The sequence below is a fragment of the Callospermophilus lateralis genome, chromosome 4 (genome assembly GCF_048772815.1).
Source record: "Callospermophilus lateralis isolate mCalLat2 chromosome 4, mCalLat2.hap1, whole genome shotgun sequence".
Lineage (NCBI taxonomy): Eukaryota > Metazoa > Chordata > Mammalia > Rodentia > Sciuridae > Callospermophilus > Callospermophilus lateralis.
The window spans coordinates 15,787,317-15,809,658 of NC_135308.1; the positions used below are offsets into that span (position 1 = coordinate 15,787,317).

Below are 22,342 nucleotides of genomic sequence, written 5' to 3' on the forward strand. Positions count from 1 at the left end.
TTAAACACAAGGCAAGGAACATCTCTAGGCAGTCAGGGTGATTCCTGTGACTCTCTGAAATCACAGATCAAGTGTTTTAGAGTACATCGGGTTCTCCAGAGAAACATAACCAAAAAGATGCACTTATGGGGCAAAAGAGATTTATTGTAAGGAATTTGGCTCTTGCAGTTATGAAGACTGGCAAATCCTCAAATCTACAGGGCGAATCAGCAAACTCAATCCCAGGGGAGCTGATGGGTAAGTTCCAGTTGGAGTCCAGAAGTCTGGGAACCCGGAGAGCAGATGGTGTAGTTGTAGTTTGAAGAACGGCAGGCTAGTGACCCACAAAGCCCCAGTGTTCAACTTTGAGTCTGAAGACAGAAAAAAGGCTGATGTTCCAGGCAGAAGAATTCTTTCTTCCTCTGGGTTGGTTGCCTTTTCCTTCTTCTCTGCAGACAGGCCTCCAGCCGACTGGATGAAACCCACTCACATTAGGCAGGCCAATCAGCTCAGCTGAGTCTACTGATGTGAATGTTAACTTCATGAGAAACACCTTCACAGAAACATGGAACCACACGGCCCAGCAAGCTGACACAAAACTAACCCTTGCATAGAGATATCGCAGAAGGAACAAAGGTATGTAGAGTCATACCTCTCAGTCTAGAAGGAATTAGCAATTATGGGGTCCAACTGTTCATATAATATTCAGAATCTTTCTACAACATTTCTGATAAGAGATTCTTCAACCAGGAGCTAATTCACTTGAAAGTCAAATCTACTGTCTTGAAGACCCACTGATGCTAGTAGATCTCTCTCTCTTGGCCTTCTTTAGTAGGGGAAAAGCTGAGGGGTGGAACTCAGGTGAGGGTGCTCATTTCAATTCGTAGTGCACAAAAGAGAAATTATGTGTTCTAAGGCCATTGTGATCTATGAGAAAATAAGTTATGGAAAAGCAAAAGAACATTTAAATAATTACTACTGCCCAGCAACACAATAAACTTCCTGGAAAGGTTCTAAGTCCTTATTCCTTTTTGTTTTTTCTTTTTTTGGTGCTGGAGATTGAACCCAAAGGCACTTATTGACTGAGCCACATCCCCAGGCCTTTTTTTTTTTTTTTTAAGAGAGAGAGAGAGAATTTTTTTAATATTTATTTTTTAGTTTTCGGCGGACACAACATCTTTGTTTGTATGTAGTGCTGAGGATCGAACCCGGGCCGCACGCATGCCAGGCGAGCGCGCTACCGCTTGAGCCACATCCCCAGCCCTCCCTAGGTCTTTTTGTTTTTTATTTTGAGACAGGGTTTTGCTAAGTTGCTTAGGTCCTCGATAAATTGCTGAGACTGGCCTCCAACTTTGGAACCTCCTGCCTTGGCCTTCTGAGTGGCTGAAATTGCAGGTGTGCCACTGTACCTGGCCCTGAAGCATTCTAATCAAGACTTAATGACCTTCTGACGGGCACTAGAGCAGATGACTCCATATTACATGGAAGACTATGTTTTACAAACTTGTTTACTTACTCTGCTGTTGGGCTTTCTGGGCTACAACTCAGTACTCAACATTTTAATAATGATGATGAGGATGACAGTAACAATAATTGCTAGCATTTATTTAGTGTTCACATTTTACCAAGCCATCCACATATTTTACCTGATTTAATCCTTTTGATAGCCCTGAGATATAGATGATATTGTTTATATTCTCATCCGATGAGTGAGAAAATTAAGGCTTACAAAGATTCAGAACCCTATCTTCAAATTACAGTGATCAAGAGCAGCGTGGTGGTGGTCAGGGACTGGCAGTGACGGAGGGCTGATGATGAGCATGAGAGAGGTTTTGGGGACGCTGCCATTGATCTATGTCACAATGGAATCCACATGGTTGGGCACATTTGTCAGGATTCAAATTACAAATGATAAATTTTACAACATAAATTATATCTCAGAAGCCTAACTTTAAAAATCTTGCCTTATTCGGGAAGGTAGTTCGTGCTCTTGTGGGACTGAGATATCTGCTAGTTTGGCGTCTGAGATTAATCACTCCTCACCTGGGCCTGTAACTCGGGTCAAGTGCCACATTTGCAGCAGGGTGTGTGGCTCAGGAGCATGGTCCACGTGACCAGTACAATATGGGGCCTTTGGTGTCATGATAATTTTCATCACTCTCTGCTGTACTGGTCACTGTTTTTCATGTCTTCATTTACTACTTTTTTCATAATTTTCACACTGGCTGCATTTTTGATGAACTTGAAAGCAAAGATATTTTTCTGCATCTTTACCGTAAGAAAACTGGGAAATTTCCAGACACTGAGCATAACATGGAGTTGGGGAGGGGGGGCTTAACAGCTGGAGATCTAAACCAGGATCTTAACCACTTGAGAAATGATTCTTTTCTTCAACAAATAACATGGAAAAACTGAGATTTGGATTTCAGCCTAAGGGAACATGACAGAGAGTCACTGCTGCTTGGAGGTGGACCAGGTGCCCACTAGAGCAACAGTGGTTACAGATAGTGAAGCATTTCCCAAGGCTCCCTTAGTGGAATTTATCAAAATTCTCAAATAAAAAATGCTCAGCGATTTCTCTGAAGTCCGGGAGTGTGCAGGGGGCAGGGGGTGGGGCGGCGGAGTTTGGCTTAATAAGTGGAGATCTAAACCAGGATCTTAACCACTTGAAAAATTTCTAGCTTTTTCATCTTTGGAAAAGGTCATTTTTTTTTTTTTTACAATATTATTACGAGCCATGAGAGGGGGGCACCTGGCTTTGCTCCGTCTCTGGCTGTCCTCCTTCTGTACCCACTTCCTTTTGTGGACATGAGATTCTTACTGAGGGTGCCTTAATGGCAAGATTTTGAGGCCATTGATGAACAAGCCACTAGGAGTCATCAACTTTATAAATGAGGCATTTTTTAATAGTTAACATGCCTAAAGATATTTTCCAGATCACTGGTTTTATTCCCACTGAAAGTTGTTTTGAGTATTCACTTCAGGTTACGATGGGTGGAAAGGAGGGTGATAAGAGAGAAACCCCCTTAAGTTGTCAAAGTTGAAAAAAGCAAAAAGTGAAACTTTGATCTTCTTTACATGTATATCAGATGGCCAGGTCACTCTGGTCCCTGCCATTCAGAGTCAGCATGACCACAAGATGCTGAAATCCCTAAGCACCAAAGCCCTGAGAGAGTGTAATTAGACCTGTGCTCAAAGATGGAGCACGGGATTCCCAAAGGATTCGGGGTTGGTGGTTCTCTGTAGCCAAAGGTGCCCAGATCACTGCAAGCCAGGTTGTATGACTCTGGGAAAGTCAGGCAGGGGCACCTGGGTTCTCCTCCCATCCGTGCGTGATCTTAAGCCTCTGTGTGTCTCTGGCTTCCATTTCTCATCGGCAACAAGAGACACACAGGATTGTTGGAGTAGATTTCAGGACAAACCTGGTAATATCTCAATAGTTAGCCTCTTAAACATTTTAAATTACATTTTCCTCTGACATTGTGTCTGGAAATTTCCCAGTTTTCTATATTTGCATGGAGTTTGAAATGTCACCCATTGTGAAAACGTGTGTCACAGCCTTCCAATGTCTAGCCAATCAGGCAAACAGCAACCCATGCGAGTTGAGTAAGATAAAGACTTATTTTAAAATAGAAAAATCTTGCTCCATAGAACTTGTGTCACTGTGAAGACAGAAATATCAGAGAACAATTTCATTTAATTGCTCAATAGTGGTAGAAAAGGTTAAATAAAAGGGACAAATTGCCTAATACATACTCCCCTCCAAAACACAAGAGTGGCAGCCACTTAAGACAACTCTTTAAACCCAGAAAGTCCTAAAATGAAAAAGTAAAGTAAAGCCCCAGGACTTTGTTGTCTGGGAGAGGAGAGAGGAAAATGGGCAAGTTCTCCATGACCACTGCATTTATTTGTAGCAGATGGGGAAGTTGGACCTGTTCAAATGTCAGAAGGGAGGATAAAGGAGTGGCTCTCAAAGGCTCCTGTCAAGAGGTCCTGGCCCAGCTTCTAGCTCCTGTAGCCCCTAAAGTCTTAACTGGGTCTTCTATATGTAAAATGTCTGCAGAATTAGATTTATGGTGTGAGCGTGTTACATAAGAGAGATTATTATATAAGTACAGCCAGGGTATTTTTGCATTCAATCACATGAACCTCAGGGCCTCCTGTGGTCCAAGGGATGAAGCAAGTCTGGCTACTCTCCACAGATAATGCGGGGGTTAGATAAAGGGAAAATGCAAGAGTCAGAGGAAGCCCTTGCTAACAAGGGGGCATGATGAAGCGAGGTGTGCCGGTCTTGAACTCCGCCATGCCAAGTTCTGTGCTCGCCATATGCAATCAGAGCTTCTCAGACCTGAGATGAGTGTGGGGAAAGGAGAAAAGAAGAGGAAGGTGTCAGGGGGAGAGATGTGGCGCTAGCCAGCCATACAGGTGGATGGGGAAGATGGAAGTGAACCAGAGAAAAGGCTGAAACTCTGCCTGCATCCCCACAGGATGAGCATGCAGTGGTGGGTCCAGGCCAGACCCTGGAATGGGAAGCCCCTGTTTTCCTGTTCAAAGCTCCAGGTACCTCAGCAGAGGTGCAGTGAAAGGAACAATAGAATAAGAGTCAGCAGACCTGAGTTTCAGCACAGCACAGCCATTACCTGTGCCACACACCAGTGACCCGGTTTCCAGATCTGCATAGTCAGGGGGCTGCAACATTGGGCCTTGGCATTCCCCTCTGGCCTCAGAAGGTACCGGTGCATCAGGATTAGCATGATCCAAACGTTACAGGCTTTTTTTTTTTTTTTTTTTTTTGGTACTGGGTATTGAACCCAGGGGTACTCTACCCACTGAGCCACATACCCAGCCATTTTTATTTTTATTTTTTTTTAATTTTGAGACAGGTTCTTGGCACATTTCCCAGGCCAGCATTGGGCTTGTGATCCTCCTGCTTCAGCCTCCTTGTTCCCTGGGATTATAGGCGCCTCTGCCACCACAGGCTCCTGTAAGGAAGAACCTTCACTCACTCAGCACTTCCTAGTTGTGTGAAATTAGACAAGTTACTAAACCTCTCTGAGTCCTGGTTTCCTCAGAGGTAGAAAATGGATAATGGTTCTTTCCAGGGTGTGAGGGATGAAATGAGGCACTGCATACGAAGTACCAAGCACAGCTCTCACAGTATCATGGAGGTTGGCTTCTGCTGTGATTTGTCCCCATCAAAACTCCTGTGGAGGCTTGGTCCCCCACGTGACTGTGTTGAGAGGGGATGCAGTCTTTAAGACATTAAGGTCATGAGGGATCCACCCTCAACAGTGGACTCATTTTTCTTAAGAGTCTGGCTTAGTTCTCTTGAGGCTGGATTAAGTCCTGCAGGAGTGAGTCAAGTCTCATGGGAGTGACTTGGGTCTCTGGGGCTGGATTAGTGACTGTGAGAACAGTGTGTGTTCCTGAGCTGGAACACTACTCAGTCTCTCTTGAGCAAGTGCTTGTCTTTCACATGTGCCTGCTTACCCTTTTACCTTTCCACCAGGTATGGGGCAGGATAAGGTACTCACCAGGAGTCAAGTAGATGCCACCACCATGCTCTTGGATTTCAGGACCATCAGCCAGTATAGACCTTTCCTTTATGAATCATCAGTCTCGGGTGTTCTGTTACAGCAACACAAAAGACTAAGAAAGTTCTCATCCCTTATTGGGTTCTTTGGAGGATTCCCCTGTAAAAGTACTGGTTCAGGGAGCCCCAGTGATGGAGGAGATGGGTCCGTCCACCCATCCTGACTTTCAGCGAGTGCTGAACATCAGTGACCCTCATTCTCCTTACATGTAAAATGAAGGTGCTGTTGCTTGCCCTATCTGTTCTTGAGGATATTGTGAGAAGAAACAGGATGAACATGGAGTGTTTTATGAACTCTAAAGAGTGATTCAAACACCAGGCTAAAGGGGAGCAAGGGTAAAAATCTGCCCTGTGAAAAGGCTGCTTGTGCACTCCTGGACAGGGAGATGTGGATCCCCTAGATTGGTTTACAGCAACTTTAGGCTCAGGAGTCTTCTACTCTGCTTAAGAATTCGGATACTGAGCTCTGCTTTTGTATGCTTGGCACATGAGCCTTCTGAGAGGGGATGCTCTCACAGGGTTAGCTGAGGAGGAGCTCACCTCTACATGTCTGTCCCCTGCCCAGGCAAGTAGGATGCTAAATATGGATGCACTTCCTTTATATCAGGTCTCTAACAGGCCACACTCCCATGTTCAGAAATTGTAAGTGGTTATTACATTTTAGAAAGAAGAGAGCAGGCTGGGAGTGGTGGCTCACGACTGTAATCCCAGCAGCTCGGGAGGCTGAGACAGGAGGATCAAAGCCAGTTTGTGAGTTCAAAGCCAGCCTCAGCAAAAGCGAGGCACTAAGCAACTCGGCGAGACCCTGTCTCTAAATAATCTACAAAATAGGGCTGGGGATGTGGCTCAGTGGTGGAGTGCCCCTGAGTTCAATTCCCAGTAAGCGCCCCAACCCCCATAAAAAAGAGAGTATATTTATAACTGTCAAATGCTGATGAAGATTCTTTTATGTTATTTTGTTTCTCCGATCCCTGAATTTTTCTGAGAGGCAAACTGTTTCTAATATAAAAAGTATCTTCTGAGATGAGACCTAGAGAGGACCTCATGTTTGTTCCTCCCTGATCATCAAGCCCTCATGCCACTCTGTGTGTCTGTCCTTACCACCTCAGCTCTGTGGCCATCCAGCAATGTACCGGCATGGGCCTGTCCCTGGAGAAGGTTACTTACTATTTCTGAGTGACCAATCACAAAAGTAATTAAACAGGGATTTGGATGGAAAAGAAGTTGTGGAAAAGGAGGCCATCCCATGGGTTTCTGAACACTGATTCAAACTTCTAAATTCCCCTTAAGCATCAAAAAGAAGGCAGCCCTTCCCTTAGGTAGTGGGGACAGAGACAAGGGGTCAAAGGCTTTTGGAATCTTCAAATAGTGACAGCTGCCTCCTCACATGTTTTCTTCATCATCTTGGCTGGAAAATAGGCACTTGGTAAAGTAACTGGATCTCGGGGTGGTATACGGAGGACATCTCAGAAAACTGAAACTGGAGTTCAGTCAGCATTGATTCATTTAATTGCCTGCTTCTGGTTATGAGAAAACTTCCTCCAGATATACATTGAGACCTCAGTGGTAATTGTGTAATGATGATGCAAACAGTGGTCATGTGTATATGTCCTTTAGTCGTGCAGAATTCAAAGCGTGTGAGGGCACGTCTCTGCTGTGAAGTGAATTCCCATCATGCATCAGGATTCTTAACCTCAGGTTCCTACATGGGACTTCATATCTAGACCAAAGACTTGGTTGCAAAGATTTGGGGTTGCAAAGCTATCAGAAGGCTGGCAGATCTCCAGGATTTGGTGCCATATAGACAACTAACCTGAATGACTTCTCTATAGTCCAGAGCAAGGAAGACAAACTACAACTCATAAGGGGGTGGGATCCTGCAAAATTGTTTTAACTCCTAACTGAAAAAACAAACCAATGCCATAAAATTGGTATCTCCTCTTACTGACATCTGGGAAGTCAAATATATTGTAAAAGATCATTTTCTTTCTCTCTCTCTCTCTCTCTCTCTCTCTCTCTCTCTCTCTCTTTCTCTCTCTGCAGAATGTCTTACTCAAACAAGACAGAGCCCCATTGAGTAGTACCAAGTTCTAGAGACTGTAACAGTTTATTGGTCCAGTCTCCTATCTAAGTCAAAACCTCATAGGTTGTTAACAAAATTTTCAGTGAAATACAACTCAAATTTGTAGTATTTGGGAAAAAAAAAATGAATCCTGTTTGATTAACTATCCCATGACAAACATTTTCACAATAAAACATTTCAAAGCACAAAATGATCCCATAGTCACAGAAAAAAAAAACAACAACCACATGTGAGTAATTCTTGAAGAATTCAAAAAACTGTAAATCAAAACCAAAACCAACAGCAAAAAAACCCTTTACTACCTCACTAAACAAATCTACATTCAACATCAGTTCTGCTTTATAAAAATAAAACACATTTAAGAACCCACTTTTTCATTTAATACAGTTATTCTTTTAAGAATGACCCTATTTTATAATGGAGAAAAACAACAAATTAGGCAAAAATTAACTTCTCCTTTCCCAACAAGTAGATCTGAAGATGAGACTTTTCTCTCTTGTTTAGGATGATTGAGATGTTCATCTAAGGAGATGGACAAGCACCCCTAAAAAATCTAAGACTGAGAAATAAAAGATGAGATTTAGAAATGCAGTGTAATCTTGCTCTCAAGGAACAACCTCCAGCTATGTGAGATCATTCTGGGAATTTAGGGTTTGAATTGTTTATGTTCCTGGCTCATTCACAAAGAAAAACAAACAAGGGAGAATGAGCAGTACGACACCTGTCCAGCCCCAGGTTGAGCTCTCCAATGTCCTGGTCTAGGGGTCAGTCCAGCCGTTACCACCTGTCCCCATGACCCAGACCACCGGGCATTAGAAGATGAGTTGCCAAGAAAACGAAGGGATGAAGATCAGAGGCCTCCAACTGATTGCCAATTCCTCCCAATGTCTGTATTTTCAAACATCATATAAGTAGATGGCTTTGGAGCATCTTCAAGAAAATGTCAGTGAGAAGCTAAGCAGGCTTCTGTTTTCCTGATGGACCCTTATAAAACGATGCAGAAGCAGAGCAGAGCGCAAGAGACAGCTCTCCTGTAAAATGACAGGCTCCAGGAAACTCATGACACAGCAATCACCCATTTAAGGACCTGGGGTGGTTGGCAAGGGCCACACAGATTGCATTGTCCCTGTGTGTCTGTGGGAAAGTCCCCATACAGAGAAATGGCCTCTGGGCTCTGGGTTCCAGTGCCATTTCCTGGTGCACTTCCCAGGACTGATTTTTCAAGGGTCAAACCCTAACTATTTGGAAACCTTTTTACATGTTGCCACAGTAGAAACCAAGCCAAGAGAGGTTCTGAGTGAAATATGCTTTCTCCTTAGACGTCAGCCCAGTTTCAGAAACGCAACCAGTTTGAGTCAATGCGATGTGCAATTTATTTCTTTGTCACTACTGTTGAACAGTAACCTTGAAGGCTTTCTTTTTTGGAAGCAAGAGAACATTTCATGATACTACTTTATCATACCTTAGTTAGAAGCAGCATCGTTAAAATGTTACTAATAATCGCAAATTACTGACATTTATATAGCATTCTTTATTTTGCAAATTCTTATAAAAAGGACGGTATTTGATTTTGAAACACCCCGGGGAGGTAGGCAGGATAGATCTCATTATCCTTTTTTTTTCGCAGATGAAGAAGTGGAGAGGTTTAGGCTGGTTAAATAAATTGCCAACCCCCAGTCTACAATGGCAATAGAAAGAGCTTATGTAAACCTCACCTTCCTGGAAGCGCCAGATAGCAACTACTCACAGTATCTCCTTTTTATTACCATAATATTAATATTAATAATAGCGACCACCCTGATTTTAACTTCTGTCACTTTCAGTTTTCACAAAATACAACTAATGTCAGACTACATCTCTAAAGGCAAATTGTAATATTTTTTTCCTTTAATTTCCTTTGATTTTCATTCAAAATTATCAGCAAATAGTTATTGAGGACCACATTCTTGCATTCTTGGTAATATGGTCCATGATGAGATTTCAAGTGTCTAGACAATAAGCTAAGGATATTTTACTTAGGTAATACTGACTACTCATGTATATATCAAATTGTATAGAATATTGGATACATTTATACACATAAAATATAAGTAAAAAAAATCAGTGACAGAATTTTACCCCTTTCATCTAGATTATTCAGCATCCTAAATAGAAAAAATAAGAAAACCACCTGGCACTCTGAATTCCCTGTTCTTCCACTAGAGATATTCCACTAGTGCAGAGAGCATAGGGCTTCCAGGCAGGATATATAAATAGTGGTGCTACTGGATTCGCCCAGTAAATATCCTTAAAACCCTCATTTTGTTTCTCACCTTCTGAAGCAGATAAATGTAAATTGAGACCCTAACCAGAGGGCAGGTAGGCACAGCAACCTTAAGAAATTGAGAAAAGTTGTTAACAGGAATCATTTAAGAGATGGAGGGAGTTTGCAAGTAAAAAGAGATTAAAAAGTAGTATTAAATAGGTCTTGGAGATGCCCCACCTAAAACAACACAACAGGAAATGCACCATCCTCTCCAAGGAGACCAGGGTCTCACCTGGATCATGCACCCAGCCCCAGGTCTGGCTGTTCTAGATGATAGGCATGCTTTGCTATATCCAGCTGGGTCCCCATGGCCTGGCAGCCTGTGAGTGAAGGATACATTTAATCATCTGCATTCATTCTGTGTGCACATCCACACACACACAATACCTGATCTTTGTGTAAGAGCAAAATAGAAAATTGCATTGAAACTTGTTATTTAGCTTTACCACACACACTCAGACTTCACATAGAGCATTAATTTCCAGGATATATATAGAACTCAAAAAACTTAACACCACAAAATCAAATAACCCAATCAATAAATGGGCAAAGAAACTGAACACTTCACAGAAGAAGAAATACAATCAATCAATAAATATATTAAAAATGTTCAACATTTCTAGCAATTAGAGAAAGGTAAATCAAAACTACACTGAGTTTCCATCACTCTAGTCAGAATGGCAATCATCAAGAATGCAAGAATGTGGGGAGAAACGTACACTCATACATTGTGTAACTCTACATCATATACAACCAGACAAAAGAGGAGTTATATTCCATTTATGTATGATGTGTCAAAATGCATTCTACTGTCAGGTATAACTAATTAGAACAAATAATAAAAAAAAGAAATTTGTGATTTAGAAGAGGGTAGAATGGACGCTCGGCAGTGTCCCCTGGCAGGACATACACGTGCACTGCTTGACATGCCAGCAAGAGCTCTGGTCAGCAGAGAAGGGAATCCCAGGGTTGGCTGGTCTGTGATCCAAAGTTCTACTCTTTCAGAGGAGCTCTATGTTGTTTCTGAGCAGCTTTTCTGAGGCACGACTCACCTGCCATACAATCCATGCACTCGGAGCGTACAGCTCAATGGCTTTTAGCGTATCTGCAGATATCTGTAACCATCACCACAGTCGACATTAGAACACGCTCCTTACCCCAGAAAAAACCCTGCCCCTGTGCCGGCACTTTTCATAGCTCTTCCCCTCCAGCCATTCCCCAGTTTTAAGTGGCTACTTTACTTTCTGTGTCTTTAGATTTGTGTGTTTGGGACATTATATCTACATGAAATTATACAGTGGTCTTTATGACTGGCTTCTTTCACTTAACGAATGGTTTTAAATGTTCATCCATTTGTGGTATGTATCAATACTCTGTTCCTTTTTATGGCTTGAATACTATTCCATCCTATGATATACCACGTTTTATTTACACCTTCATCCCTTGATGGGATTGTAGAGTGTTCCACTTCTTGGATATTATGAATAACACTGCTATAAACATTTATGCACCAGTTTCTGTGTAGATGTATGTTTTCACTTCTGCCAGGTACATATCTATGAGTGAAATTGGTGGGTCATGTGGTAACTGTGTTTACTAATTTGACAAAATGTCAGACTATTTTTCTAAGTGAGAGCATCCTTTTATACTTCTGCTAACCAAAGTTCCAGTTTCTTTTTTTTTACTTTATTTTTTAAATTTTTTAAATTTTTATTATTAGTTGATTTCACTTCATACCCACGAGGATGTAGTCATTTCAGAAGTTTTTTTGAACTTCAAAGTTCCAGTTTCTTAGCATCCTCACCAACACTTGTTATTATCTGCCTTTCAAAAAACTTCTGAAATGGCTACATCCTAGTGGGTATGAAGTGAAATCTTACTGGGGTTTTTATATGTATTTCCTTAATCACTGAGGTGAAGCACATTTTCATGTATTTATTGGCTATCTGTATATCTTCTCAGATTGTTGCCCATGCTTCACTGAGTTTCTTAAGTAAGTTCTTTATAGAACCTTGGTCTGAATTTTTTATTGGGTATATTTGAAAACATCTTCTCCCATACCATCTGTTTCATTGTCCCTTTCTTGAGAGTGTCCTTTGATGTACACATGTCCTTTGATGTACACAATTTTGATAAACTTTGATTTGTTGGTTTCTTTGTGGTTCCTCACACTTTTGTGTCTTATCTAAGAAAGCTTTGTCAAATCCAAGGTCATAAAGATTTACTCTTATTTTTTCTAAGAGTTGTATAGTTTTAGCACTAACATTTACATCTGCAACTCATTTTGAGCTTGTTTTTGTGTGTAATGAGAAATAAGGGTCCAATTTGAATCATTCCTATGTAACTATCCAGTTATTCTAGCAAAATTTGTTGAAAAGACCATTCTTTGCCCACTGGATAGTCTCAGCACCCTTGTTGATGGAGATGGATCAAGCATGGGGGTTGGTTTGTGGACTAAGTGTCATTCCATTTATCTGTGCCTCTGTCCTTTTGGCAAAACACACTGCCTTGACTAAGGTTGAATTGTAGTAAGTTTTGAAATCAGGAAGTGTGGTCCTCCTGTACTGTCCTTCTTTAAGATTGATTTGGCTATTCTTGTTCTTTGTGATTTCCTATAAATTTTAGAACCAGTTTGCCAAGTTCTACAAATAGGTTAGTTACGATTCTTATAGGAACAGCATTAAATCTGTAGCCCAGTTTGGGAGATATAGTTCCAACAATATTAAATTTTCCAAAGCATAAGCATGGATTATATTTCCAATTATTTAGATTTTATGTATTAACAAAACATTTCTGTCAATGTTTTGTAGCTTTCAGAGTTCAAGTTTTGTACTTCTTTTGATAATTTTATTCCTGAGTGTTTTATTCTTCTTGGTATTCTTATAATGGGATTATTTTCTTAATAATGTTCATTGAAAGTTTTTAGAAATACAACTCATTTTTGTTTCTTAACCTTGCCTCCTGCAACCTTGCTGTATTAGGGTTCTCTAGAGGAACAGAATCAATACGAAGTATAATTATAAAGGGGGGACTTATTAGGTTGGCTTACATGACCTTAGAAGCTGGATAGTCATAGTGGCCATCTGCAGGCTGCAGAGCTGGAAGAACCAGTAGCTGCCCATTCCAAGAGGCTGAAGCCCCACAACAAGAGGGATCAATGGTGCTACCTTAGTCTGAGACGGAAGGCTTCTGGAGAATCTGCTTTGGAAGAGTGAAGAAGTGACAGTCTGATATCCTCAGATGATCACAGCAGCAATCAAGGACTCATCAAAGAAGAATCTGATGGTGCTTTCTTGTTCTTCCAAGTTTTATTTCATCCAAGCCATCATCCCACTGGATGGTGCTGCCCATGCTTAGGGAGGGTCTCCATTTCAGTTGGCTATCCCACATGCCAATCATTCCTAGACACAACCTCATTGACACACCCATAAGCCTCTAGATCAACGACATCTCTTAATTCAATCAAGCTGACAATTCAAACTGACCATTACACTTGCTGAACTCATTAGTTAATTTCAATAGTTTTTTTTTTCCTGTTGGCTCCTTACTATTTGCTATACAAGGTCATGCCATCATGCCATCTCAACGTTTAGTTTTAGGTTTCCAATCCAAATGCTGTATACAGTGTTCTCTCTTTTATACAGTGTTCTCTCAGATACATCTGAGGTAGACACTGAAAGTTAATCCCATCTAGGGGCTGTGCCAGTTCAACAGTCCACTCTCACTACTGACAATGCCATGGAGTCAGGGATCACTTTAGGTGCTGAGCTGTGAAGCAGGCTGTGACAATGAAATCCCTATGTAACTATCCAGTTATTCTAGCAAAATTTATTGAAAATACCACTCTTCCCCATTGGATGGTCAATGAAATCCCCTTAGTAGCCTTTAGCTTTGTTTACATTTGGAATGTAGTTACCAATATAGAGATGTTTTCAAGACCTTATTCTGTTTTTAAAATTGCAACAAGATCAAATTAATAGAAAACCTAAGATAGAAATGTCATTGAAGTGAATCTCACTCTCATTGCATTCTACCAGGAGACATATGATTAATATTTTCCCCAATAGTTCATTAATCATTTACATAAGGTTGTATTTGACAACTTCTTCACCATAAACTCCAAATACCTATATTAGGCTTGCCTCCTACAAAGACTGTCCCTTCATCCTGCTCAAATCCACTGCAGATTTTATTATGCTATACCCAACTTGCTCAGCCCTACTTTATGTCTCAAAAAAATTAAATTCTAGAATCTACTTTTCATTCTGGGGATATTCATTCCCATGAATAATCTTCAGTTCCTTGTCAACCTCATTGGCTTACTTTCATCTTGTCTTCCATTTGAAATTATGGGACAAACCTTCATTTGCCCTTTGCTACAGAAAGTACTCCAGTAGGTGTCTCTTCACAATTGTAAATAGCTGTTACTGTAATTGGTGAAGTGCTTTTGAGTTTCCAACTCCTTCTAGACCCTGTTTGCACCTGTCAGTTTTAACATAGCCTTCAAATCCTTGATGCTGTCAAATGTGAGTAAAGATTCTGGCTTTTTCAACCTAACAACAAGGATTGCCCACTTTGAAATGCTGACTCTGGGTAGAAAATTCCTCCCTCAACAAATATGTCTCCTCTCCCTCCCCCACCCCTCTTCCTTCCTTCCTTCTCACCCACCTCTCTCCTTTTAAATATTCTAGCTTCAAGTGTGGTTTTTCTTTCTTTCTTTTGTGGTGCTGGGGATTGAACCGATGGCCTTGTGCATGTGAGGCAGGAAGTCTACCAACTGAGCTACATCCCCAGCTCTGTGATTTGTCTTTATTGAAGAAACTTTCCAAGGGTAGCCAATGACCTGACTCTTTTCTATCATATTCTCTAGGATTCCTGACTTGGTAAAATGTACTTGAGCCCAGAGAGACACCGGCTATAGTTTAAACAACTGCCTTTCTATCCCTATGCTAAGAATTGCCAACTTCACACCCCAATAAAAAGAGATGGATGGTTGCTCTCCTTTGTAGTATATAAACTCATCATCATCTACAGTTTATTTTGCAGCTTTCAATTCCAAGACAAATTTATGTTAGGACTCTTTGAAATGCAAGTGGCAAAAACCTAGCTCAAAGTGTCTCTAATAACAACAAAATGAAGTTCATTTAATTGATAAAGTCAACGTTGATTTTATCAATATTGACTTGATACCAATTATACATGGAGCTTACTGAATTGATAAATCTATAACTAGATTTGGGGGCTAAAGAAGGACCCTAGGTCTTTGGCTCTGGTCATTTATTGGTTTGGTTTACCTCTGCATTGGGGTTTTCAGGCAATGCTTCTCTTTGTCAGTCAGTCATTTAGATCCTATGATCATTGGTTTTATTTGAATAATGTGTCCAATCCTAAAAATAACACTCCAACCACAGGATGAGATACACTAATTGGCTAGACAAGGGTCCAATGTTGATTTCTAGATCAAGAATAAGGGCTAATCCTACCTTCAAATATGGACCTATACTGGGGTGGTAGTAAAAATTTAGGATACTTTTTAACAGAAGTAGACAGTCTGGTTGGTCAAAAATAATAAACAATTAAATATAATATAGTGTTTGGTTTGTAAAAAAGAAAGAAATATGCAACAACAACAATTAGGTCTGATTGCATTATGACGTCCAGATCTAACTTGCACAGTCTCAGTGGTGGATACAAATTATCACTGGTACTAGTTTATCTCAACTTGTTTCAATGACAGAAAGTAGATCCCTTTTTACCTACATTTCACATTGAACTTGTACTAATTAAGTTTATATGTGAAGAGCTCAACTAAAACAGAAACCAGTCTTGTGAATCAGCCAATATATCACTCTTCAGCTGCTCCTACTACTCAGTATCTTTGGACAATGCTAGAGATTTGGAGTTGACAACAGCCTACTTAAATGCCTAATTCTGTCTTCTGCATTCTTCTCCTGCCTACATAACATGCCACAATCAACATTTTTGTAAAGATTGTTTGCTTCAGTTGAATTCATGCCTGAACAGGAGGAAATTTGTTTATCTTGATTACTATCCAGCATGGATACTTCCTCTTAAGCATTCAGGAAATTCAGTGAAAGAATACTGTCCCACATACAGCTCTATTGAAAGTAAATGCTTAAAAACAAAAACAACAACAACAACAAACTCATAGAAAAATGCACAGGACTTCCCTCACAAAGCTATAGATTTAATAACTCATCACAAACAATGCCTTTTAATAATCTCTGTATTACTAGAAGAAATAGGCTAGAAACAGAATTCAAGTCTCAAATGTTTGCACTATTTCTGTCAATAGTTGAGATTTAGGAGGAGGACAACCAAGAAAATGAAAGCTCCGCTTTACAAATTGAATATAAAATCCGTAAAGTCTGTACCTATGGAGGCAGGTAAATTAGTTCCCTGATGATTTTGCCTGGGATCCCCAGAAAATCATGCTTGAGACGAAAACTTACATGCCATTACTTTGATGAAGGGTGGTGGTAAAGTTCAGGGAGATAAGCATGAGAGGAAGAAGAAAAAGTGGGGCAGGAAGGAGGACAAGCAAGCCCAAGCGAGTGCAGCTGGAACTGGACAAGCTGGTCTTGCAGGATGTCCCCTGAGAATGATAAAGGATTACTGCATCCCAGAGCACCCAGTCCAGGGGACAAGGAGAAGCCAGCAAGGGGGTGCGGTTTCCTTCCCATTACCCTCCCCCATTGGTCAAAGTCTTCCTGACAGCACACTAGCCACGCCCACTGCAGGGTTGTTACTCTCTCCTCCCCCCCACCCCATCCCAGGTTAAGCTTCTGCTGGAATTTCCAGCCAACCATGGCTCTGCCCACCAGATAGAGATGTGGTGATCTCTCCTGGTCAGTGTTTTCTGATCATACCAACAACATGAGCCACTCCTAGGACTGTGCTGGCCACCAAGAAAGGCAAATGGCTGAAGCTGAATGCACAGAGGTGGGGAAGAGGAGTGGACCAGTACACTTAACCAGTATGTCTGGAAATTTCTAAGAGCCAAGCAGCACTTATCTTCTTCTTCTTTTCTTTTTTTTTTTTTAGGATGCTTTTTCTTTATTTTTTGCACAATAACTATATGAAAAGAATTTTTATTCTACTTACACAGCTCAAGATAAATACAACTTCTGGAGTTGAGGAACTGCTGTTACATGGAGAGGGGAGCTTTGATAAGGAAATAAGCTTTGATATGTGTACATACGAAAACATACATATACAAAATACACCCCTTTCCCTTGTACACTATACAGGTCGGCACAAACCTTATTAAGAGCAGAATATGATATAAAGGTTTCAGGACTGAAATTATTCTTGGCATTTTAATTTGACAGGTGCTTAGGCATTTTAAGTCTTAACATATCTGAATCAACTGAATACATGAAATATATAATTGTGTTTTTAAGAAGGCCCAGGCCAACTCTCCTTAAACAATAACCCAAAGCAATACCATAGTTATCAAATGGAAAACAAAGATTGTTATTCTGTATTAAATCAGTAAAGGGTATTTTAAAGAAAGGGCAACTTAGAAAATAAAGACTTTAGAGTCCATTATTCCAAAAGAAGAGCATTTTAGTTATTAGCAGTGGTTACCAAATAAGCTGGAGGCAAATCTCTTCAAGGAGCCGCTCAGGATTTGCTTTGTTGGGAAGAGGCGAGGAACGGTTCCATTCTTCCACTATAAGATGATGCAGGTTTTCTTATCCTTGAAAGGGTTTTCTGAAGTCGGTATACCTGTCAGCAAAGGGTCACTCCTGGCATGCTCCTCACAGTAGGACATGAGGTCTGCAGAGGCCTTTGAGACCTTTATCCTTTCAATGGAAGCTTCTAGTCTTAGCTGCTGCACAGTTCTCCTCGCCTGGGCTATGTTGTTGGTGCTTGCTGTTTTGCTGGACATCTTCAATGCTTGTTCTTCCCTGAAATCAGTAAGAACTTGTGTGGTCCAACGTTTTCAGGTTTTTTAATGGTAGGACGAATCTTCCTGAGCGCTGGCCCCGCCGCCACCACCGCTGCCTCCGCTGCCGGGACTCGGTCTCTAAGGGCTCCTGGAGACGGCAGCGACCTCTCCTCCTCCCGCTCCTCTGGGCGCCAGCTCACTTATCTTCTTCTCATTCACTCATTTATGTCATTATTTACTCATGAGAGGCTTGATAAGCAAGTATAATGGTATGCATTTGACGGGAAAGTGAAGAACAAGAGATGGGTGAGAAATGACAGACAGAGACCAGGCAGAGATACACAGAGAGTTCATTTGTCAGAGCTGACAAATAAAGGCCATCTCTCTATAGTGGAGAGAGGCAAAACAGGCTTGGGACCTTTATCGGGGGCGGGCTCAGGAATCAGAGCCAGGTGGGTCATAATGCTGGTGGTTAGGGGTTGGGTTGGTATGAGGGAGTGGTGAGCCTTTCTCAGACAGGCCCTTGGGCAGGAAAGTAAAACTTTTTCCTTAAAATGTCGGCCGTCACTTAAGATGGCCATCCAGATGCTAAGCAAGGACCTTATACCTATAGAAGCCAGTTTGGGTAGGTTTCTCATGTGCTCCCTGATGGTCATCTCCAGATGTGGCCTCTTGACCTTGGACCAGAATTGTGAGCCAAAATAAACTCTTGCTTTTCTAACTTACCCACTTTGTGGTATTATGTTTTTAGCAACAGAAGATGGAGTAAGAAAGTAAAAGAAGTCTGACTGCATAGATGGGAGGACAGACGGAATCCTTGGGGAATCAGAATTAAGGATGTTGGGAAGAACTTGCTTTGGCTATTCAACTGTAAACATCCATTTTTCCAAGCTCTGGGGGCTAGGAAGCCCAGTATCAAGGCACCAGCAGATCTGGTGCATCATGAAGGTCCCCTTCGTGGTTCATTGATGACCGGCTTCTCTGTATCCTCCTGTGTCAGAAAGAGGATGTGAGAGCTCCCTGGGACTCCTTCTATAATGGCACTGATCCCAGTCATCTAGCCGCCTTCATCTCCACGACCTAGTCGCCTCCTGTTTAGTCAGCTTGTTCGCTTCTGTGACTAAGAGACCAGAACAACTGTAGAGGAGGGAAAGTTTATTTGGGGGCTCACAGTTATAGAGCTCTCAGTCCGTAGAAGTCTGGCTCCATTTCTTGGAGCTCCAGATGATGTAGAACATCATGGCAGGAGAGTGTAGTAGAGGGAAGCAGCTCACATGGTGATCAGGAAGGAGAAAGAGAGAGAGAGAGAGAGAGAGAGAGAGAGAGAGAGAGAGAGAGAGATCTCCACTTATCAGATACAAATATTTACCCAAAGTCATGCCCCCCCCCAACGCCCCACTTCCTCTAGCCACACCCTACCAGCCTTCAATTACCACTCAATTAACCCCATCAGGTGATTAATTCACTGATTAGGTTAAGGCTCTCATAACCCAATCTTTCTCCTGTGAACCCTCTTGCATTGTCTCACACATGAGCTTTTTGAGGGTCACCTGACATCCAAACCATAACACCTCGCAAAGGTCCCAATTGCTATCACCACTTTGGGGGGCAAGTAGGATTTCAGTCTGTGAAGTCTGGAGGACACAATCATTCAACAATACTGAGGAATTTAATCTCTAAGTCTTGGTTGTCTTGGCAAATACATTTAGGACACGTCCGTGTGGGACATACAGAGGCATCTTGGGCACACTGGCAGGGTAGGGGTCAAGCAGAAAAGCTGAGGAGCCAAGATGAGGGACAGGGGAAATGTCAAGAGTCCCAGGATGCTTTCATTAAACATTAGCCACATCCCAGCTCCAGTGCAACAGATTCACCTGGGTGTAAGGAACCCCAGAGGAGAAGAAATATTCCAGAAGTATCTGAGCAATTAGAGATAGATACCTTGGTCTCCTCACCCTCCCAACTCCTGAACCTCGGGGTCTTAGAACATTCATCATGAAACGTACCAACGAATCCCAGACAGCACCATACTGTGAACACACCGTGCACATTCCCCTTCTCTGCAAAGATAAATGAGAATAACAAATGGAGATCTTCAGTTCTATCGGAAGAGTTTGCTTCTCAAAGCACCGTGTTTCCACCACTACCTGTGTATGCACATGCCTAACCCCTAAACAAAAATAATGACACAAATAAAGCCAGCCAAGGTTTAAAGCAAGTCACCCATCATTCTGCTTTATTCATAAACAAGAATATCACTCTTCCTATCATTTCCTCCTCTCTGTTTCTCCCCATTCTCTCCTCTTTCCCTTCCCCTTCCCTTCTCTTTTCCTCCCTTCCTCTCATCCTCTTTCTTTAATCCTTCCTTCCTTATTTCCTTTCTTCCTTCCCTCCCTCCCTTTCCCTCTCTTACTCCTCCCTCCCTCCCTTCTTTTTCTTTCTTTCTAGATAAAATCCTACTCCCCTCATAAATGACCTCAATTCTTGATGAGATAATAAGTCTTATTTAGAAAACAAAAGTTTACTAAAGCAGAAACAATTTCCAAAGCAAGTATTTATAGTCAAATTCAATCTATTTTCTGCTCTTAAGTTCTTTTTCAAAGTCAAGTGTCCTGTTAGCTGTCTCGTGCCATTTTTTGAAATCAAAGAAATTTCAAAGAGTTGGCTTTTACTTTTGTGTAGTTAATACTTTCTAGATTTCCTGCAAAAGGAATAGCACATAAAATTTTCTGGAAGGAGGTGTCTTTGGGGAAAGATTTGTTCCTCAGTTTGAAGATGATTCGTTTTATTTATTCCAAAGATAATAGATTGCTGTTGACTGAATAAACATGGAAGAAGCCCTCAAAACTCTCCCAGGGCTATTTTGAGTTCTCTGAGGTTTGTTGAATTTTCTGGAAGGAGGAGCCTTCCCGCCAAAGAAATCAGGACTGTGATCTAGGATAATTCTGCACCCTGAAATTGAGTTAGTTTCTCTAATTCAACCACCCGAGTGTCCCTCTATCCATGCAAACCTCCTTCTCTCAGGTTTTCTGCTTATTTGCTTGATTGTAGAGGGGCCAGCAAGGATAAGGATCTGGCATCAGACAGACCTGGATTTTCCAACAATTTCTGCCATTGCCTGGTGACCCTGAGAAATTTCCTGAATCGCTGAGCCCACTTTCTGTCTATAAAACCAGGATACTAAAACTTTTCAAGCTTCTTGAAAGAGTAAATGAGATAAATGTAGTAAATCTCTTAGATTAGAGAAGCAAGACCCAAAGTGGGGTGTACTGTAAAATCAGATCCAAAGGCAAGGAGCTGTCAGCCTTCCTTAGGTTCCAATAGCCTCGCCAGCAGAGGAGAAGTGCTCGGAGCAGCTTTCTTAAGGAAGCTTGAGGAATGGTAAAATTATTACCCTTATTTCTCTCGCAAATTTCCAGTCCTGAAAATGACAACTGAGTTAGTAAGTCTCTCTGAAATCTTTAATTTAGTTGGAATGGCAGAAAGTTCAACTAGAATATCTTACCTGGGGTTTTGAAAGCTGGTGCCAGTAATTTGGGAGATGCAATAAGCCCCCAAGACTTCCCACCCTGATTCCTGGGACTGGGACTGTGACCAGAGATATCAAGAATGGGATTATGTTAGCCCATTAAGTCCCAAATGTTCATTTTGGCAAATTAATCAACGAAATTGACACAGGCACATGAAAATGGGTTGGAAATCATAATTTAGAGCTTATGTACTATTATATTAATATTGATTAACATAATTAAATATAATTATATTCTTATATCATGTAGTTATATGATATAATGTATGAAATGCTATATTTAAGTTTTCATAAGTGTCCCACATCTAGGATGCTGGGACACAATGGGTTACTATTACCTGGCAAAGGGAAGGCAAAAAATCAGTTGGCTTTGAGTTCATCAAAAGTTACTTTTATTCAAGTTACTTCTGGTTGCAGAAGGGCACATCAGAGAGATTCCAGGTGCAAGGGATGACATGCTTCCCAAGCTTTGAAAATGGAGGGAGACAGGAGCCAGCAGCCTCCAGGAGCAGAGAATGAGGCTGGGTGACTGTCAGTGTCCTGCGACTTCCATCCTGCAGCTGCCAGAAATGAATTCACACTGACATCCACTGAACAAGCCCTGAGACCCACCAGACCTCCGACCTATGGAACAGGGTCTACGTTTATTACAGGTAATAAATGTGCCGGGGATTATTGGCAGTAATTTGTCATGCAACAATAAAACTCTAAGACAGGAGGGGCCCAGGAAGTGGGAACAAGGAAAGTGAAGAGGGAAAGAGAAAAGCTAAGGTCTAAGAGCTTCATGGACGGCTGGGACTGGGACCAGCAGAGCTGGGTTCTTCTTGGATCTCCTGAGAATGCCGTCCAGGACCGCCAAGCAGAACCACCTGACTCCAGCCTCTGCCTGCTGACGGGGTCTGGCTCAGCCCCCCTGGTGCTCTCAGGGGAGCTGAATT

General features: G+C 41.6%; 1 protein-coding gene across 1 annotated transcript; it reads right to left on the reverse strand.

The window, feature by feature from the left end:
* Positions 1 to 17,610: 17,610 nt before the first annotated feature.
* On the reverse strand, positions 17,611 to 18,056 carry LOC143396452 (guanine nucleotide-binding protein G(I)/G(S)/G(O) subunit gamma-12). The gene has a single exon (XM_076852327.1). The coding sequence runs from the start codon at positions 17,873 to 17,875 to the stop codon at positions 17,657 to 17,659; it is 219 nt and encodes a 72-aa protein (XP_076708442.1). The 5' UTR covers positions 17,876 to 18,056; the 3' UTR covers positions 17,611 to 17,656.
* Positions 18,057 to 22,342: the final 4,286 nt, after the last annotated feature.